We start from the raw sequence: 20,669 nt of genomic DNA on the forward strand, positions 1-20,669 counted from the left end.
AAAGGAAGAGTGGCGGATAGGTTGGTCCGCAGAGGCCGCGGCTTACATCCAGGTTACCCTCTGCCCATAACCAAGGAAGGCATGAAGCCCCTCTTCCACAGCAACACAGAAGAGCAGCAAACAAAAGAATGGTGGTGGGGTAATGGGTGGGGGGGTAGGAGAACTCAACAGGGGTCAAACTGCTTTAGGTGGAGTGTGTTGCTATATGTCACTCGGTGCAATGTCAGCATATTAAGCACCAATAAAGCTGGCAGAAGGGAGTGCGAGTGGAGCTGCACTGATCGCTCACAGTTGAACCACAGCTCTCGCACCACTCTGAGGTGGTTGTGGCTCACACCTCGGTAGCTTGGCCGACCTCCAGTCGGAGGATGACAGACACACCTCAGAACAGTCCAGCAGTTAAAGGGTGCAGCAGGGCATCAGTGCATGAGCATCAGACACCTCTTCCCACCACTGGCAAAGAAGAACTGCTGCCTTAGGGCAGAGCACTTACTGCTTGGATGTCTGAGGAACAAGAACAAAAATAATGTGGTGTAAATATGGTTTACAAAATAGCGCTCCATTCGCTGTAGTTTTTCTACTATTAACTCCGTAGGGGAAACACCGTTGCAAATCATGTCTCGGACACAATATTTTTGGGCCATGATATTGCGGTGCAAATCCCTCGTGCAGAGGTGAGGCTCCAGTGAGTAACAAGGTCGAGTCCCTACTCTCCGTCATGTTTTTTAATGCTATGTAGTTCTTGTTTACATCAACCAACAACCCCCCCTTTTGGCAATGTGCACAAAGGGGGTAAGGAAGGCCTGAATTATACTCGCTGCAGTTGTTTCTTGTGCCCAGACTGCAGTGGAAGGAGCAGACATCAGGCCGCAGTGGTCTCAAACTAGGGCCTGTCGTGAGCACTGGAAATAACCTAAGCTCGAGCACATCCACTCCCTCTCACACACTCTCTCACTCAGTCTCACTTAGTCACACTCACTCAAGCACTCACTCTCACTCATTCACTCACTCACTCACTCTCTCACTCAGTCTCTCTCACTCACTCACTCTTACTCAGTCTCACTCATGCACTCACTCACTCTCACTCACTCACTCACTCACTCACTCACTCACTCACTCACTCTCACTCAGTCTCACTCACTCACTCTTACTCAGTCTCACTCATGCACTCACTCTCACTCACACATTCACTCTCACTCACTCACTCACTCTCTCTCACTCAGTCTCTCTCACTCAGTCTAACTCACTCACTCTTACTCAGTCTCACTCACTCACTCTTACTCAGTCTCACTTAGTCACACTCACTCAAGCACTCTCTCTCACTCACTCACTCACTCTCTCACTCAGTCTCTCTCACTCAGTCTCACTCAGTCTCTCTCACTCAGTCTCACTCACTCACTCTTACTCAGTCTCACTCATGCACTCACTCTCACTCACTCACTCACTCACTCTCACTCAGTCTCTCTCACTCAGTCTCACTCAATCTCTCTCACTCAGTCTCACTCACTCACTCTCACTCAGTCTCACTCACCCACTCACTCTCACTCACTCACTCACTCACTCTTACTCAGTCTCACTCACCCACTCACTCTCACTCACTCACTCACTCTTACTCAGTCTCACTCACGCACTCACACTTGGTCACTCACTCACTCACAGAAAGCAGCACTTCAGGCACACCTTGAAACCTGCCTTTGTGTAACAGACTAATAGTGTGCTCACTCAAACTGCTCGGCCTCACCTCCCCCACAAAGGCAACAAGCTTCACTTCTTGTGTTAGGTTGTTGCAAATTTACCACACATCAAACAAGGTGGAATCACAACCACTGGCGAACATTAACATTGCGCCATGCACAATATAGCAAAATATGCACCAACCCTGGAGACAATCAATCCAAATTGCACTTATCCTGTGTACACCCCACATTTAGGGACAGCTCAGTACAAAAAGACCAGATGCCATAAAGTTACACATCAAACATCCCTGACGCCTCCAGAGACCTCTGAGTGCCTCGTATGCCATGTTACTGGGTCCCGACCCACGTCTTCTCCAGGGTACCCGAGCCAGAGCTAGAAGTGTAGGGCCACTAGCAGGTTAGCCCCACTTACGAGCAGGCTCACTCTGAAAGGCTTCTCCCGAAGGTGGTGCCCATCTACGCAACATAGTGCCCTGAAGAATCACAGTGCCATTATTTATTTATTTAGTTATAATTTATAAAGATTTATAGAGCGCGCAGCTACCCAACAGGGTTTCCTGGCGCTGAGCAGGACCAATCATAAGCCACAAGTGCAGAAGGAACAGACGGAAGTTATACTTGATTGTAAAGGAAGGTCTTTAGTTTTTTGTGGCAGTCAATGAGTGAGTGACCCAACCTAAGTTCCAGAGGAAGAGAATTTCACAGCCTGGGGTCAAGATAGGCAAAAGAGCGCCCTCTTATACGGGCAAGGCGGACTCTGAGAACAGACAGAGGCTTGCTGATCTCAGCTGTCGAGTGGGCACATAGGGTTTAACCAGACTTTGTATGTAGGGGGGCAACAAGCCCTGTTTGGCCCTAAACATATCACATAAGGCCTTAAACTCAACACGTTTGTTCACCCTAAGCCAATGGAGTTGAAGGAGCAAAGGTGAGGTTGAAGTCTGGCGAGGCAGCCGGAATAGAAGACGTGCCGCAGCGTTTTGTATAAGCTGTTGGAAATGGACGGAAGATTTATCAGAACCCAAATACATAATGTTGCCATAATCAAATCTGGATATTACCAGCGCTTGCATTACCATTCTTTGAGCAGCTGGAGGAATTAACCAGCAGGTTTTATTTTTGTCATTTAAGGACAGCAAAACAGGTCACAGTGACCGCAGACACCTGTGCTTTTAGGGAAAGTTTGTTATCGATGGTAAAGCCCAAATTATTTACTTTAGGGACTGAAACAGGTAGAGGTCCCAGAGAGTCAGGCCAGTGGGTGATTCCTCAGAGTTATGGATTATTTCCCAAAATGAGAACCTCAGTTTCCGAAACAGTCAGCTTCTTGGTATTACTGGACATCCACAGAGAAACCTTACTCAGTCCAAGCTGTCGCAGGGACGTGTCCTGATGCTGAGCTGCAGACAGAGAGAAGAGGATCTGAGTGTTATCTGCGTAAGAAGATATAGTCGGTCCTGTTTTCTTCACAATATCCACCAAAGGACGGACATAAAGATTAAAAAGCAAAGGGCTCAAAATCGAGCCCTGCGGCACTCCGGAAGTTAAGGCTACTGCATTAGATTTTATGGTGTGTGAAAAGACCTGGAACGAACACTCCCTTAAAAAAGAGATCAGCCACTCCAAGGTCACCCCTGCAACACCTGAGGCTTCAAGGCGATGAAATAGAAAAGAATGTGAGACTGTGTCAATTGCTGCACTCAAGTCCAGTAAAATAAGGGCTGTCATACCCCTGCAATCTATCTGCTGCCTGAGAATTTCAGTAAGCCCAAGCAGAGCGGATTCGGTGCTGTAGCCAGATCGAAAGCCGGACGGAGGCGGATGAAGTTGATTAAGAGTAGCCACATGAGAGGAGAGTTGGGAGTTGATATGCTTTTCCAGAACTTTCGAGAAGACAGAGAGACACGATATGGGACGATAGTTGGACCAGCAGAGAGGGTCAAGCCCAATCCTTTTCAGTAGAGGGGGCACTAGAGCGTGCTTCCAGTTCTGCGGAACCTGTCCGGAAATTAAGGAAGTATTAAGAAGATTGAGAATCACATTAAGAATCGACTCATCCAGAAGTCTGAGCTTAGATGGAGGGATAGGATCAAGTGGGGAGCCAGACTTGATGGTACCTAATGAAAGTTGAAAGGAGCCCATGTCAATCGTGAGCCGGGCCCTGGTTTGTTGAGTCTCCTCAGACTAGGGGGCCTGGGGGAGTGAGTCGGCTAAGTCAGTAAGGCAAATGTTAGGAGAGGAGGAATTATTTAGAAGGGATAAATCAAGCTCTAACTGACGGTGATTAGCCACTACCTTATGAAGAAAACATTACGCTAACTCATTGCACTGTAGGAGTGAACGTGAGGGAGAAAGCAAAAAAAGTACTGGCAGCAGAAAGCTGTTTCACAGCCTTAAACAAGGTTTGCTGACAGTGTTGGGAATTTGTGATCCTCTCCGTGAAAAACGTAGCGCGAGCTGATCTACACAAAGCATGATATTGTTTCAGTTCAATTTGATGGGCTAGCTTAGCGAGGCGCCTAATGCTTCCTCCAAAGTCTCTCTAAAACTTTGCAATGTTTCTTCTCCTGCTTAAGGGAATCATTGAACCTCGGGCAGGAGGATGTGCTCTAAATTGAGGATTGGCTGATGGTGGAAGAATTAAATAAATAGCCTCCGTGAGCCAGTTATGCACAGAGAATTGATTGCTATCAGACGAGATGTGAGAATGGGGATAGTATTAGAGAGCTGCTCGTTCAGCACTGGCATACCAAGTTTGGACCAGTTCTTGGTCTTTGGCCTTAAAGTAGGGCAGGGAGGTGGGATCAAATGAGATTGATAGTACAAGGGAAAGCAAAGTGATCGGACCAGCTAAGTTGGATAGGAGATGCAGATGACAAATTAGCCAGTTTAGAAAAGATGGGGTCCAAAAAGTACCCTGCCAAATGAGTAGGGGCAGAGTTAATGAGCCGAAGATGGAGAGTCTTCAGGTCATCTATGAGAGCAAATACTGCTTTATTAATGGGGTCCTCAATATGAAAGTTGAGGTCACCTAGTATGGAAAAATTATCCAAATGAAGAATAAGAGGGGCTAATGGGCCAGCAAGAGCTGGGTTCCAATTGTTGGAAGGCCCCGGAGGGAGGTAGATAAAACCGCCGGAAAATATGAATTTGGGAGAGAAGGGAATGGAAAAAATAAAGCTTCGCAATTAGGAATCAGAAGATCCTCAATTTTACAACTGTAGAGCTTCTTAAAGATGATGGCAATACCGGCACCTATTTTGCGGGGTCTAATAATGCCTAACAGTGCAAAGTTGTCAGGGAGTGCAGCAATAACATGAGGCATGGACCCATCATGGAGCCAGGTTTCGGTTAAGAAGACCACATCTGGATCAACGTCTAAGAGAAAATTAAAGAGGTGAAGTTGATGTTTAGGAAGGGAGCGAGAGTTGAGGCTAAAACACCAACATTTGTTGGATAAGCATGTATCGGCCATAGCATAGCATATAAAGGTGGACGGAGAAACTCCCCTCCATTAATTCAAGCAGAGCCTGCCTGCTGCTGGACGTTAGAAGTGGAATGAAACTGGCAGGTAGTACAATACATGGGACAGGTGGAAGGAACAAAAACCTGGCAGCAGGCCTTAGGAGTAGGTCTAAGCGAAAGGAGGTCGGAACGGAATAGAATCTAGGAATTTGCTGGAAAGAAGCAGGGTTTCTGGACCCAGCCGGCCATGGATGGGCACAGACGGGCATCGAATAAGAACAGTGATGGCAGTGAGCGCTAGACAACGCAACCATCGGAAATGCCGGCCACTCGGCCAGAAGTAGAGAAAGCGGCCTGAGTGTCGTCGCAACGCCCTCCGCTCAAACGGCACACAGCTGTGGCGGAACGGGGCGAGAGACACATCAGGTTAAAGGTCACCAGTCAAGCGGACGACGCGCCCAGAACCGAGAAGGGCACTAGCTCTGTAACACTGTAAGTGAAAACACACACTAAGTAGTAAAAAATAGTACCAGCTAAAAGTGAAAAAGGTTAAAAGCCCTTACAGGACAATTCAAATGAGTTAATCCGAAGTCCACAGCAGACTTACTTATTCCCTTGGCGACCTCCTTGTCACGACACCTCAGGGGACAAAGAAGGGGTGCACCAGGCGTGAGCCCCTTCCGTGCGTTGCCTACCCCATGACCGAAAGAGACGGCCGTACTGGTCAGTAAAGACTGAGGCAAAACCGAAGGGTCTCTCTGGCTGCAGGGGGTGTCAACTACACATGGTCTCTTTTTCTGGATCGATGTTTTTCGTATTCTTTTTCTGGATATTCCGATGTCTTAGTGTCTTTTTTCTGGATAGCTACTCCTCACTGTCACTTGTCTGTGGGTTCTTTTTTCTGGAGAGTCACTTGTTTCTGTGTTATTTTTCTCGATACCATTTCTGTGCTCTTTTTCTGGATAGTTAGGAGTTTCTTTACTCTGTACCTCATCTTCTGGATAGTGACAGGTTACAAGTTTTTTTTTGGATAGTTACTTGTCTCTTGTTCTGTCTTCTTGCTTGTTTCTTGTCCTGTTTTCTTCTTCTGGACAGTCACAAGCTTCTTGCCTTTTGTCTGCCTCCATTTTTTGTCTTTGTGGTCCTTTTTCTGGATAGTAATGTCTCACTTGCCTGTTTTTTATTTCGCTCAGTATTTATTTTTTCTCATCAGTTTGTCCTTCTTCCGGGGAGTTACTTCTCACTCTGTTTTTCTGGAGAGGCATGTGTGCTTTTTGCATGTTGTCTGGAGTCCCTGTACTCCTTTCCTTGATTGACACTTGCCTCTGTGCTCTCTTCTCTCCAGATGCTCCTGGGCTATGCCAACGCCACAGACAAAGGACTCGACTTCCTTGACTACCTGTCCAATGAGACGTCTTATAAAACCCTCTTTGTCCCGCTGGACTCTGGGTTTGAAGAGAACATGGTAAGTGTGGCAGTTCCTGTCCTCCAACACATCTGTATGTCCGTCTGGATGTTATTTGAGAGTTAGACCCTCCGCACACTCTTGTACCTTCTGCATAGTTCTCACGTCTGTCGGTCCTGCTGCTGGCTCCTTGGGTTAATGCTCCCACTGCAGGGACTTGTGCTTGACCCCACGGGCAGAGGTCCTATTTGTGATACTATGGGCCCGATTCACAGAATGAACTTAAGACTCAATCCTAAACGTACTACTATTTTGGTATTCACAGAATGCACTTACTACTTTTGGCATTCACAGAATGAACTTACTACTTTTGGTATTCACAGAAGTTAAGATTTTGTCTTAAATTTATCTTAAGAAAAACTTAAGACAGACTTAAGACAGACTTAAGACAAACTTAAGACAGACTTAAGACAAAATCCTAACTTAAGTCTGTCTTAAGTCTGTTTTAAGACAAACTTAAGACAAATTCCTAACTTCTGTGAATACCAAAAGTAGTAAGTGCATTCTGTGAATACCAAAATAGTAGTAAGTTTAGGATTGAGTCTTAAGTTCATTCCGTGAATCGGGCCCATAGAGCACTATTGAGTTGGGTAACAATAAACATTGGTTACATAGCGCTAAGAAGCTCCCAGGGTGAGGGGAGTCCACATTTGAATTTGGCCTGTTGAATTTTCCAGTAGCAGTCTTACCCATGTCAGAGCTGCCTGGATTGTAGACTGATGCATGAGTGTGCAAGTACTCATCCGTGTAATAGCACACCTTCTTGTGTAAGTACACATCTTCATGAATGTATATGAGCACGTCTTCATGAGAGAGTAAGAACTCATCTTCATAAGTTTTCAACAGCACACCTTCCTGATTTTAAAAATGTTAATTTTTGTAAGTATGAGTGTGTACGAGCACATCTTCATAAGTGTGTAAGAGCACACCTTCTTGACTGTGTACGAGCACATCTTCATAAGTGTGTATGAGCACACCTTTATAAGTGTGTAAGATCACACCTTCCTAAGTGTGTAAGAGCACCCCTTCCTAAGTGTGTAAGAGCACACCTTCCTAAGTGTGTAGGAACACATCTTCCTGAGTATTTAAGCACACACCTTCTTGAGTGTGTAAAAGCACACCAACCTAAGTGTGTAAGAGCACACCTTCCTAAGTGTGTAAGAGCACACCTTCCTAAGTGTGTAAGAACACACCTTCCTCAGTGTGTAGGAACACTTCTTCTTGAGTATTTAAGCACACACCTTCCTAAGTGTGTAAGAGCACACCTTCTTGAGTGTGTAAGAGCACTCCTTCCTGAGTATGTAAGAGCACACCTTCCTAAGTGTGTAAGAACACACCTTCCTAAGTGTGTAAGAGCACACCTTCTTGAGTGTTAACAGCACACTTTCCTAAGTGTGTAAGAGCACACCTTCCTAGTGTGTAAGAGCACACCTTCTTGAGTATGTAACAGCACACTTTCCTAAGTGTGTAATAGCACACCTTCCTAAGTGTGTAAGAGCAGACTTTGCTGAGAACACATCTTTGCAGGGCGTAAAAGCACACCTTCCTGAACACAATGGCCCAGCATACCTAAAAAATCACATCTACTTTCATAATACTTCCAGACACCTCCGCCTCGTCGGAGCTCCATCTTGTACACATCCCACGCATACAGAAAGCCAGAACCGGTGAAGCCTTCTCCTACATCCCTCCTAAAGTGTGAAACAACCTGACACTACACATAGGAACCTCCTCCTTATATATTGAGTTCTGCAAGAAGCTGCAGACCGGGCTTTCTAAGTAGTCTTCCTGGGCCGTAGGTGTGCCTAGATATGCGACGGGATACACAAGGAATACTTTCCTCCGTCAAACTGTAGGAATAAGGACATATGGATTATTGCGACCTCATTTTGACTTTATGACTCCAGCAAATGCAAGTTTTTTTGAGTGCCCTGATGAAGTCTAAGGCTTACAGCCTTATAGACGAAACATGGCAAGGCATGGCATGTTTTTTGGCTTGGACAGTTGTTATGAAGATTGAAATACGGATGTATGCTTAAAGACCTTGGAATAAAAGCAAGAAGAAATCACTAAGGACTGAGATTTGGACTTTATATGTGCTTTACTTCAGTGTTTTTACTCAGGTTGTCAAATGCTTATTATTGTATCATATGTGGACCTAGGTCTACAATATTTACAACGTGGGGTGGTCGTTGTACGATAAATCTGAGCACTTACACTTGCTGGAATATTTGAACCCGAAAACGCCTGTACATTACCCTGTGCGGACTACCCCATATACCTCTTTGTTGTTACGCCTAGACTTGTACCATCTCAGTACCAGGATACAATCACAACAGTGGAGTAACAAAGGCTCCGCAGTGCGGGATGCCCAAGCTTCAGTGGGTCCATGTAGCACAGTACCCTGTCCTGTCAGTTCCTGAGTGAGTACGGAGGGGGGCCGGCCCCTCCATGTACTTTGCAGGGAGGCCCCCTCAAGTTTTGTTACGCCAGTAACTCACAAGTGATAGTACGCTCTACAAATCTACATAACATAACACCTTTCTTTGTAAGTGTGTTAGAACACACCTTGAGTTTGTAAGTGCACATCTTTGAAGTGTGTAAGAGCACACCTTTCTCAATGTGTAAGTACACATCTTTGTAGCATATAAAAGTACAACCCGTGCTCACCCTTGGCACTGAGCAGTCAGGCTTATATCAGAGGCAATATGAAAAGCAAAGGCACAGCATCCGTAAGCGATCAATACACCGAGCACCACAAAAGAGACTTCACACAGGATGTAAAAATGTTTATATTCAACACACATATTCAATCCTTATAACATGGTCATCATATACTCTTGGGCATAAAACACATTTTGAAATATTACTAGCATTATTAGGCCCACTCGTTTTGTTATGATATCAAACGCATACACAAAACATAGAGCACTATTTAGCAGCACAGCAGGCCAGAGCTCGGGGGTAAAGCAAATGTCAAATGAATTGTGCTTTTGGCATATAATCAACGTATGAAGCTGGACCGCTGGCCAGTTTCGGGAATCACAGGCGATCCGCACATGATCACCCCCACTCACACACACTCACTCCGCACCGCTACGCGATGCGACAGGTAATAGCCAGTCCACACGGAACTCTTTTACAGACATACACACTCAGCACCCTAATGCAGTGCCACTGGTACACAGCAGGTCAATGGCTCACTCTCTGCAGGGATCGCCTGGATGATTTGGAAGGGGGCTCCCGGCGCTGCAACATACGGGTGCTGGGTCTTCCGGAGGGGGTGGAGGGAACGCATCCCATCAAATACATGGAGGCATGGGTCAAATCCTTCACCCCGTCAAAGAATCACACAGCCTTCTTCTCCATAGAGCGTGCTTACCGGGTCCCATCGGGCAAGCCGCCACCGGCAACGCCCCCGCCCCCTGCTGGCGAAGTTCCTCCATTTTCAAAACCGCGACGCGGTACTAAAGGCCGCCAGGTGCGCGGGTCCGCTGCAGGTCGAAAACCAGCACATTATGATATTCCCAGACTACGCCAAAGCAGTGCAAAAAGTCAGAGCCTCCTTCCTGGAGGTAAAACGCTGACTACGGGCAAACGACATCCAATACTCCTTGTTGTTCAGGCCCGCCTGAAAGTCATATACGCTGGAACCACACACTTCTTTTCCACAGCAGCAGATGCTTCCGACTGGGCGGACCAACACTGTACACAGGGACCAGTTGATGAAGAGCCGCGTAGGCGCACGCAAAGGGCACCACAAAACAGGAAACGTGTCACACAACAGCCACAGTCACAATGACAACGTACCTGAAGGAAGCCTGCGGGACGCCATGTGGTGGACTCCCCGGACCTCGAACAGATCATACGAGAACCCCGCCAGGCCCTCCAGGCTGTTACTGAACTAGGAGCTCCCCAGTCTGAGGAAGGCGCTGAGGGGGTTCCCCACCTTTTCTCGTCGGGAAGCGAGGATGACAGCAACGGTGCCCATCCCACAACTGACTCTGTTACCCTTCCTCCGGCCACTCCGCCCCTTACTGATACCCTCCGCTAAGGGAATTGAACGCCGACTGCTGTACTCTGGAGGCCGCCGATGTCTAAGGGCACCCGGACCCAGGTGCTTCTGCCAGGAAGATGCTGACGCCCGACGTCGCAGCCCACTCACCATACAACACTCTCCAATGACGAACATTACTCCTACCAACGCCCCTGCGGGATCATGCCTCGCAGACACGCACTGCCACCCCCATGCATTGTTTGTTCGCTCCCTTGCATTATGAGCGCTAGTTTGGACGTATCAAGTTCTCAGATACGCCCCACGTATTGGGCTAGTTTTCCCACCCAGTTACGAGTATTCTTTACCCTGTTTTCCTGCCCCTTGCACCCCACAGGAGACACACACACAGCAGGACAGCCACACCCCCGGCCAGGATTCGGCGGTGCCCTCCAGTAGGAACAATGCGGCCCAGCCATACTTAGAGTCCATGCCCTTCACTATCACGATTGCGCTTCCCGGCGCGGAACCCGCCTACCAAGCCTCCCAATGCAGTGCGCAGATGTTAGCCTTCTCACCCTAAATGCCCGGGGCCTTCATACACCGCGCAAGAGATATGCCGCATATGCTTATATCAAACGCCAACATGCGCAAATCGCACTCCTCCAGGAGACGCACCTCACGGCACCAGAAATTGACAAACTCCGATCCCGCTGGTGTAGCACTATCTGTGCCACATCCTACTTGGCGTTTGCGTGCGGCGCACTGATTTGGGTCCGCCCGGGCACCCCCTTTCAGGAAACCCGCAGGGTGGGGGACAGGGAGGGACGTATGCCCTATTGGAGGGACTGCTAGACGGGCAACCCATTCTGCTAGGCAGCATATATGCCCCAAATATTGAGAAGGATAAGTTCTGGGACTCCCTCTCGGTGTGCTGGCTCAATTTGCATCCTTCCCCTGGGTTTTAGGGGGCAACTACAACTGTGAACTCGATGTTGCACTTAACAGATCACACCCGCCCCCAACAAACTCCCCGGCCCATACACGGTCAGAGCGCTTCCGCCGCTGGGTTAGTCACTGGGCGCTAGTAGATGCATGGAGAGCCCATCACCCTCACACAAAGCTTTACTCGTTTCACTCCATCCTCCATAATTTACGTGTCCGGTTAAACAGATTTTTATGCACCTCATCCCTGATACCTCAGGTTCAACACTCTGACTACTTGGGCCGGATAGTCTCCGACCACGACGCACACATATTACGCATCCAATGGAGGCCTCCCCACCCACCGGTGCCCACAGGGCGCCTCCCACGGGACTGCCTCACCGACCAGACATTCCGGCACGACCATGCACAAAGTATCCGGAAATACTTCACTCATAACACAGGGTCCGCCTCATCCAGACTGGTGGAATGGGACGCGTATAAAGAAGTAGCCCGAGGGACATGCATCAAACAAGTGGTAGTGGTCCACCGCACGCTGGAATGCACTCTTGTCAACACTGAACACAATCTGGCAACACTCACGAAAAAGGAGTATGTGGATGCTGCAACAGCGGCCCAGGTGGCGGAAGCCAAAACACAGTACTCCACGGCTCTGGCGGATCTGCGCAAATTTAACTTTCGCGCATACGCCACCCGGGTACATAAAGAACGGGACAAAACAGGTACGCTCTTAGCATGGTTAGCGAAGCAGGATACTGACACCAAACCCATTATGGAGATCCTGACACCCGCAGGAGTCCTAGTGCGCTCCCAACTAGACATTTTAACCGCATTTCAGCAACATTATGCTGTGGTTTATGACACCCCTACGAACCTTAGGCAGGGAGCGACCAACCATTTCTTGGACCCCCTTCCAATCCCGCATATCACAGATGCCACTAGGGACACCCTAGATGCCAAAATATCGGCGGCAGATGTCTTTGGCGCGCTCCGCGCGCTAGCACGGAACAAGGCGCCGGGTCTCGATTGCCTGCCACTCGAGTACTACAGCACTTTTTCTGCTTTTTTGGTCCCCCATCTGACCGCTATGTTTCTAGACGCATTTGAGATAGGAGAACTTCCGGGATCTCTGCGAGAGTCCGTTATAGGAACGTTCCTTAAACCGCACCGTGATCCCCAACAATTGTCCTCCTACCGCCCCATCACACTCCTCTCTGCCGATTGCAAGATCCTGGGTAGAATTCTAGCAACCCGGTACGAACAAATACTACGTCCCTTGGTCCATCCGGACCAATACGGATTCGTCCCCGGCAGGAACACATCCCAGAACATCAGATGACTGTTCCACATTCAGGATCAGGTAGGGGACACCTTCCCCCGTGCGGCCTGTATTATCCTTGACCTTGAAAAGGCCTTTGACACCCTAACCTGGCCATACTTATTTGCTATCTTGCGTCGAGCGGCGATAGGCCCCACCCTTCTGCGATATACCAACCTGTTATACACAAACCTTACGTCTCCGGTCCAGATGGTTCGACACAGTCCATCCCCAATGCCGGTCAGGAGGGGTACTAGGCAGGGCTGCCCCTTGTCCCCTCTGACCTTTGCCCTGGCGGTGGAACCCCTGGCGATCCGCCTACGCCAGGAGGGAGCCGCCTAGGGTATACCCATAGCGGACACGGTCCACTGCGTTTCCATGTACGCGGACGACCTCCTTCTATATATTAGGGATATCGCGGCGGATCTGACACCCATATGGATGGCCTTGGCAGAGTTCGCGGAGGCGTCTGGCCTCCAGGTAAACTGGGACAAATCCACAATCTATCACCTCCATCACTCCCTCGCCCCACAAGAGATACACATCGATCCACAAACTTTGCGCTGGAGCACGGGCACTCCCCGTTATCTCGGGGTCTGCCTATACCACTCTCCCACTGACATCTACGAGGGCAATCACCGTCAAGTGTTGGCAGGCATTCGGTCGTCAGTGAAATTTTGGAGACGACTTCCGATGGCACCGATTGGTAGGGTGGCCTTAGCCAAGATGATCATCGTTCCTCGGCTATAATATTACTTTACAAATCTGCCAGTTGTCCCACCCGGTAGCTTCTTCCGTGAATTAGATGCACTCCTCCGGGCGCTCATATGGGGGACGGGCCGACACCGTATCGCGCTCACCAAACTACAGCTGCCTACCACCCAGGGGGGGTCTGGGCGTCCCCGCCTTTGAATCGTATTTTCTGGCCGCACAGCTTCAGTGGTTGTCGTACTGGATGGCAGGTCGACACACCGGGGAAACCCTCACTATGCAGGGCCCTATTCTCATCCCAGAACTCCGTCGGCTGTTACTCCCGGGCACCACCCCCCGCCGGACCTATGCCTTGCAGGTATCGGTAGCTCGCCGATGTACGCAACGGATCCATTGCATCCTGGCAGGGACCCCGTGCTACTCCCCATGGCTGCCGCTGGTCGGCTGGCCAACCGGAGAGACCTACTTCACGCCCGCAATGCTCCGTGAGTGGACGGCATCCGAGATCACGGAGGCAGAGGGGTTGTTCGCGGATGGACAGCTTCGCCCATACGAACAGCTCATAGAGGATTATGCCCTCCCCCTTGGACAGTTTCTAACCCACCAACAACTTATCACCGCCTTTCGCCCACATTGTTATCTTCACCTCGGCGAACCTGCGACACACCCAGTCGTCCACACTATCCTGTACATGGGCATAGGCTGACATCTTGTTACCTGGCTGTATAAGTCAATACGAAAGCTTGCGCACAAGCCCTTACTCACTTTGAGAACCACCTGGGAGGACGAATTCGGACACCAGCTACATGACGGGGAGTGGTCCAGAGCGCTAGAATTCCCTAAGAAGGAGTCCAGAAACGCGAGATTCAAGAACATTCAGTTTTACATCTTACACAGAGCATATCAGACACCAACGCGACTCCAGCGCTTCTACCCCGATACGCAATTCCTCTGTCCTAGATGTCATTCACCAGACGCACACTTCCTACACATGTTTTGGAGCTGCCCGGCTTTACAGTCATATTGGTCCACCATCCTCGCCTCTGTCCGAGCACTCACAGGACTCGCAGACTTAGACTCCTGGGAAGCAGTTGCCCTGCGGATATTCCGTAGACCAAAAACACACAAAGTACAGGTCCGCTTTGCGGCATTATCCCTGCTTCTAGCTAAAAGAAACATCACCATGCAATGGCGGGCAACTTCGGTACCCCCTTTGGAGGCATCAGTGGGGGAAGTACAGAAATGGGCGCTAGCGGAAGAGGAACTCTTGCGAGAGGAAGAAGCCAAGGGCCACCGTAAGCACCCCATATCCCTGGAGTGGGCCATACTGTCTCACCAGTTTAAACAGGCGTATGCATGCCGTACCCCCGATGCCTCCCAGCCAACTCCTGCGCTCCTGACAACACCTACACTGCAATAGGGTCCAGTGGCGGTTATTGCTGTTCGCACCCCCCTTATCTCCCCCCCTCCCCCGTCCACGCCCACCAGCGGTCGACTGAAAACTCCAACATGCGCCGCCCGCTGCACCCTCATTGAAGTTACACTCTAACAGATAACAGCTGTACGCGTTATGCGCCCCCCCTCCTGGCTCGTAGCGGCTGCTGTCCAGACATTATCTATGATCCTGCATCCCGAACCTTGCCTCCACCCCTCTTCTTCTCCCCCTCCCTCTTCCTCCCCGTACCAAGGCCATGGTTTATTCCCCCCAGTTTTTTCCTTGGACTCACATTTGAACAATGTCAATTGTACTAGCATCCTCATCGCTCCAGACATGTGGAAACATTCTATTTGTTTGTCTTTCTTTCATGGTGTATTCGTCCCACTGTGACGCTGCCAAATGCCTCAGGATGTACTGTGAGTACATTGAAAATGTTAATAAAAAATTAAAATAAAAAAATGGCTCACTCTCTGCAGACTCTGTGGCCCAAGCCTCTCTCCACCCTCTAGTTCACCCCAATTGTCCTATATCCCAAGATGGAAGATAACCAACCCCGCCTCTCTGACACTTAGCCACATGAATCCGAAGTCACACTTAGTCTGGGTCTTTGGGAAGGAGGTGGGAATATGTAGCAGTTTTAATTAGGATGTAGACGTAAACAAGGGAGAGTTTAGCAGCCACGCAGGAAGTTCGCCCACAGGTCTCAAAACACAAAGAAGTCATGAAGTCTCTTGACCCACTTCTGAACTGTCTCGGAAGCGTTCCTTCAACCCAGTCAATCTCTCTCGCTACTACCTGGCACCAAGATGTCTTAGGGAGGGGCCAGGTGTCGACAGGGCAGTTGGTCCGCTGCAAAGAGTGTCAAAAAGGGAACAACAATGAATGGGGAGTAACACAGGGGAGCCTCCCGATAGGAGGAGGAGCCCCGATCAGGATACGATAATCCGGGTCGGGCCCAAGCAATTCGGGCACAGCATCTGGTGCATGTTGGTGTGATACGCACAAGGCATTTCAATTTTCAAACATGATGAGTTGCAAATTGTGCACCTCCCTGGAAATAAGGCACAACGACCAGTGCACATTGAGATGGGTTGCACCAGGCAATTTCGGTCACTACCAGCAAAGAGATGCAATTCCAAACCTCCCTGGAAATGAAGCACAACATACGGTGCAAGATGATACAGGTTGCATGAGCCCAGTCCGGTCACACTCACATAGGTGCAAGTTCAGCTGAGCCACATGAGGTAGAAGGAGGCACTACTACGGGTACGCCCCCACCTCCAGGGGTCACACCCTGTGAATTGGACACCACATGCAATGAGCATGCAGTCAGCATGTTGCACAAGCGAGAAGCGGCACAAGAGACAAAACGAGCCAGGCGGGGCCATGCAACCGGTGAATCCCCTCACCACCAACTAGATGTGTGAGTATCAGGGTCCATGCTGTATGGAAACCACCTGCTTTAGATGCGGGCAAGATTTCTGGGGTTCCGCACTGGGCAATCCGGTCTCCAGACACAAGTCTTAATTCCTTGCTCATGCCACGTTACCAGTTGGGATCCAGTAGTTGAGGTGGGCCCCAATGAGGCCACCACTCACCAGATGTCACAGGTAGATGGTGTAGGTCCCTCATGGGAGAGCTTTGATGTCCCTGAGATCTCTGGGAGAACAGGAGACCTGTGATCGGGCTATAGGTGAGCACACTTCAGGGCACCACACTTCAGCAGGTCCTCGGCCCAGGCCTGCCTTTATTTGGTTAGTTATCCTCCATGTGCACAACAGAGTCTTCTGGCAGTGTGCACCACGCAGTCTGGGTTCTCTGTTCCCGCGTCCCCTCAAGTGTATCTCATCTTTTGCTGAAGGATGGCACCAGTAGTTATACTGTTGTGTGTCTTTGAAGTTTGAGGTGGTTTAGGGGGTTTCCCTTTGAACCACAAATGCCTCCCCTGAATTGTAGGCCTGTCTGCCATGGGGCCGTGGAATACAGATCCTAATATTTAGTGGGCCATGATCTGGCCTGTGGGAAACAGGGTTTTATTGCAGTACCCCCTCCCCACCCTTTTTGCCTGGTTTTTGATGCACCTTTGAGGTGTACTTGGTCCTGCTAACCAGGTTCCTAGTACCAGTGTTCTTCCCCAAAATCTGTACCACAATTGGCACACCTTCATCAGCCCCTATAAGTCCCTAACAAATGGTACCCCTGGTACCTAGGGCATTGGGACTGAAAAAGGCCCACTAGGGCTGCAGTACATATTGTGCCACCCCAGGGACGCCTCACTATGACCATGCACACTGCCACTGCAGGCTGCATGCATTGGTGCCGAGAAAATTGAAGAGTCGTAGTGGCACACAGCCCTGTGTGCCCAGCCCCCATGCACTGTATGAGGTATAGGTAAGTCACTTCAACTTCAACTGCACTATATCCTATGTGTGGACATGTCAGCATGAGCAGATGTGACCGTATAATATCTAAGCCCATTCTTGGATACTGTAATTGCCCAGGAAAGTCCTAGAAAGTTCATGGGTTGAATACTTGTCAGCACTTTCCTAGCTCCATGATGGCTTCACTGTACCTTAAGATGTTTGGTACCACACATCTTGTCTTCATAAATCCTCACTGATGCCAATGTTGGATTTATTAATAAATGCACACAGGAGACCCTTTAGAGGGTCCCCTGTAAACCTACCGAGCACTGGTGTGGTCTCTGACCAGTCTTAGCAAGCCTGCCACCACCAGACATGTTTCCGACCCCATGGGGTGAGAGCCAGCACTCTGAGGCCAGGAACAAAGCCTGCTCTGGGCAGAGGTGCTTCACACCTCCTCCAGGACAGGATGACCTTCCAAGGCAGGAAACTTCAAAGGCGATGCTGCCTTTGAAATGCAACCCATGCATCTCCAGATATTGGAGGATGCCAACCCCTTTCCTGCTCCACATTTGGTGGGAGGACAGGTGGGGAAATTAGTTAAATTAGGAATTGAGTCCCCATTCAGCCAGTACCACCCCTAGGGTGGAGCAGGTGATGTGGAGCCCACTTTTCATGTTCCTCCATCTTGGTTTGAGAGGGAATTAGCCAAGTAGGGTCAGGGTAGTGCCCCTTCTCACAGAAAGTGGTCACTTAGAGGGTGTAGTGACCCTAAAGATAGGTAGCCTATTGGCCACTACCTGTCAATCCATTTAACACCTCTACATTTGGCGGCGCCCAAGATGACCGCGTGAGCTCAGGGCTCCCGTGCACCCCACCACCCCGATATCTATCCTGTCCGAGATCCTGAGAATATTTGACGGGGAACTGTTGCTGAGCACGTGAGGACATGACTGCTGTTTTCGGTTTTCCTGGAGACCCCCGGGAGCCCAAGAAACATCATCTGAAAACTTTGCGGCCTTCAGAATTGGGCCGGGGACCTGGAGTTGTGGGCGGTCCGGGCTCTAGTGCAACAACAGCGGGGTCTGCCACCGGAAGTCGCCGGTCCGTGACTCCATCTACCAGACTTGTTGGCACTTCCCTCGCCAGTGGAGTGGGACATGCCCATACATGAGCACCGACTATCGCCCCTCCTGGTTTGATCGTACACCCCGTGCCTAGACCTGAGGCACCTCGCTCGGATCACGAGCGTCAGCAGTGGAGTGAAGTAACTGAGATCGGGTTGTGGCCGAAGTTCGAGCCATTATCATTGGCACTAGCGTACCGGGACATATCTGAGCATCGTGTGCCCTTGTGGTCTGCGTCCATCCCGAAATGGCGACCAAGCCGGACCTCGATAAACAACAGTCGAAGAACACCAGAGGTTCCTGAACTGTCCAGGTCAATAAGATGGACCGTTATGCGCAGCCGAGGAGCTCCCCTGTCACCCTCGGGAAGCCGCAGGATGGTGGAAGGGAGTCAACTGGTCAGGCTATGGAACCGACGCTCTCTGACCTAATGGCGGCTATACGAGGGGTCGAAAACTCTTTGGGTAAACGTATGGAGTCGCTAGATCACAAACTAGATACTGTGACCATCGAAGTTAACCTCATCAGAACTGATCTCACTAAGACCAGAGAGAAGGTCAAATCTCTCGACATCAAGACGGTGAGCTTGACACATGATGTAGCTGAGCTTCAGAGGGAAGTGAGGGACCTCAAGGCCTCTGGCGAGATGGCGGCTCACAAGCTGGATGATTACGAAGGACGGGCCCGACGCAACAACGTGCGAGTAATCGGGATACCTGAGAAAGCCGAAGGGCAGGCCCCGGATTTGTTTATGGAGGATTTAATCATGAACCATTTGAAGCCGAAGGGACTCAGTAACTTCTTCACGCTGGAGCGGGCCCACAGGATCCTCGGAGATAGACAACGACCAGGGGTTCCGCCTCAGCCTATGATCGTCAGGGTCCTAAACTTCAGAGACAGAGATGCTATCCTGCAGACGTCGAGGACCGATGGGCCCCTTAAGTTTGAAAACTCAACCGTGAATTTCTTTCCCGATTTCACGCAAATGGTGCAGAGACAGAGCTTCAGGGGGGGTCAAACGGAAGCTTCGAGACTTGGACATCAGGTATGCCATGCTGTATCCGGCCAAGCTACGAGTTGAAGTGGACGAGAAGGTCTGGTTCTTTGACAATCCTGAGATAGCATCGGACTGGGTTGAGAGCTTGGCCCGCAGGACCCCCGCGGATCAGGACGATGGAGCAGAAGAAGCTCCGTGATGATTCCGGGTGATACAGAACTTTATTTGGACATGGCGTTATCAGGGGGTGGGAAAGGCTTTTAGATCAATCCCATTGTTATAGTTGCATATCTCAGAGATAGCTTCAGATTAAGGGTAGGCGGGGAAGTGGGGCACAGTTATCCTCCTCCGATCTATTTTTAGATAGTTTTTAGTTTCATTATAGGGCGACAGATACACTGCGTGTTGGGGAGCGGTAGCCAAATGCAGGGGTGCAGGGTGGGGGGAGGGGAGATGGGAGTAAGTATAGTTTGTATTCGTGTTGGTTTAGGGTCTATTTTTTGCTCAGGTGGAAACGTAGGGGCATATTACCAAGCAATAGCGATAATTATCGCTATTGCTTGGTTAGAGACAAAAAATTACCGCTGAGCTGCGGCGATTTTTACCGCAAATAAACCTTGGTATTACCAAGGTTTATCGCAAATGCGATAAAAATCGCCACAATGCATGAATATCGCTGAAAGGTCAGCAATATTCATGCATTATCGAGCTAATGCTCTTAGCCATGTTATCCACCTCCCATTGGATAACATGGCTAAGAACTGCTCAGGGCAGGTGTTAGCTTTTGGAGATATTCGCGCTTAGCGCGAATGTCTCCAAAAGTTGGTAATAGGAGATAGCGATGTTAGCGACTGTTTTCAGTTGCTAACATCTTGGCACGCCCACTTTGCATGTCATTAGTGATAAATATCACTGACATGCAAAGTGGGGCCCAAGATGGTCGCTATCTCCTACTAGCTGTCGCTAACTGGTGTTAGCGACAGCTAGGTAATAGGGAGATAATTTTATCTCCGCTTTCTTGGCTTTTAAAGCCAAAAAAGCGCAGATAAACCCCCTTGATAATATGCCCTGTAGTTTGGCTATTTGCCGTACAAGGGTCCGGGGAGACGTGAGTTCAGGGGATCGGGGATCAAGGTGCTAAACTGGAAC

At 49.7% G+C, this 20,669-nt stretch overlaps 1 protein-coding gene across 1 annotated transcript in view; it reads left to right on the top strand.

Moving 5' to 3' along the window:
- STAB1 (stabilin 1) overlaps nucleotides 1-20,669 on the top strand; it is a 756,575-nt gene that overhangs the window by 688,668 nt on the left and 47,238 nt on the right. Inside the window, exon 65 of the mRNA XM_086939405.1 lies at nucleotides 6,508-6,627. Within this exon, the coding sequence (XP_086795531.1) occupies nucleotides 6,508-6,627 (120 nt within the window). The remainder of the gene's footprint in view (nucleotides 1-6,507; nucleotides 6,628-20,669) is intronic.

This window comes from Lissotriton vulgaris, chromosome 9 (assembly GCF_964263255.1).
Source record: "Lissotriton vulgaris chromosome 9, aLisVul1.2, whole genome shotgun sequence".
NCBI lineage: Eukaryota > Metazoa > Chordata > Amphibia > Caudata > Salamandridae > Lissotriton > Lissotriton vulgaris.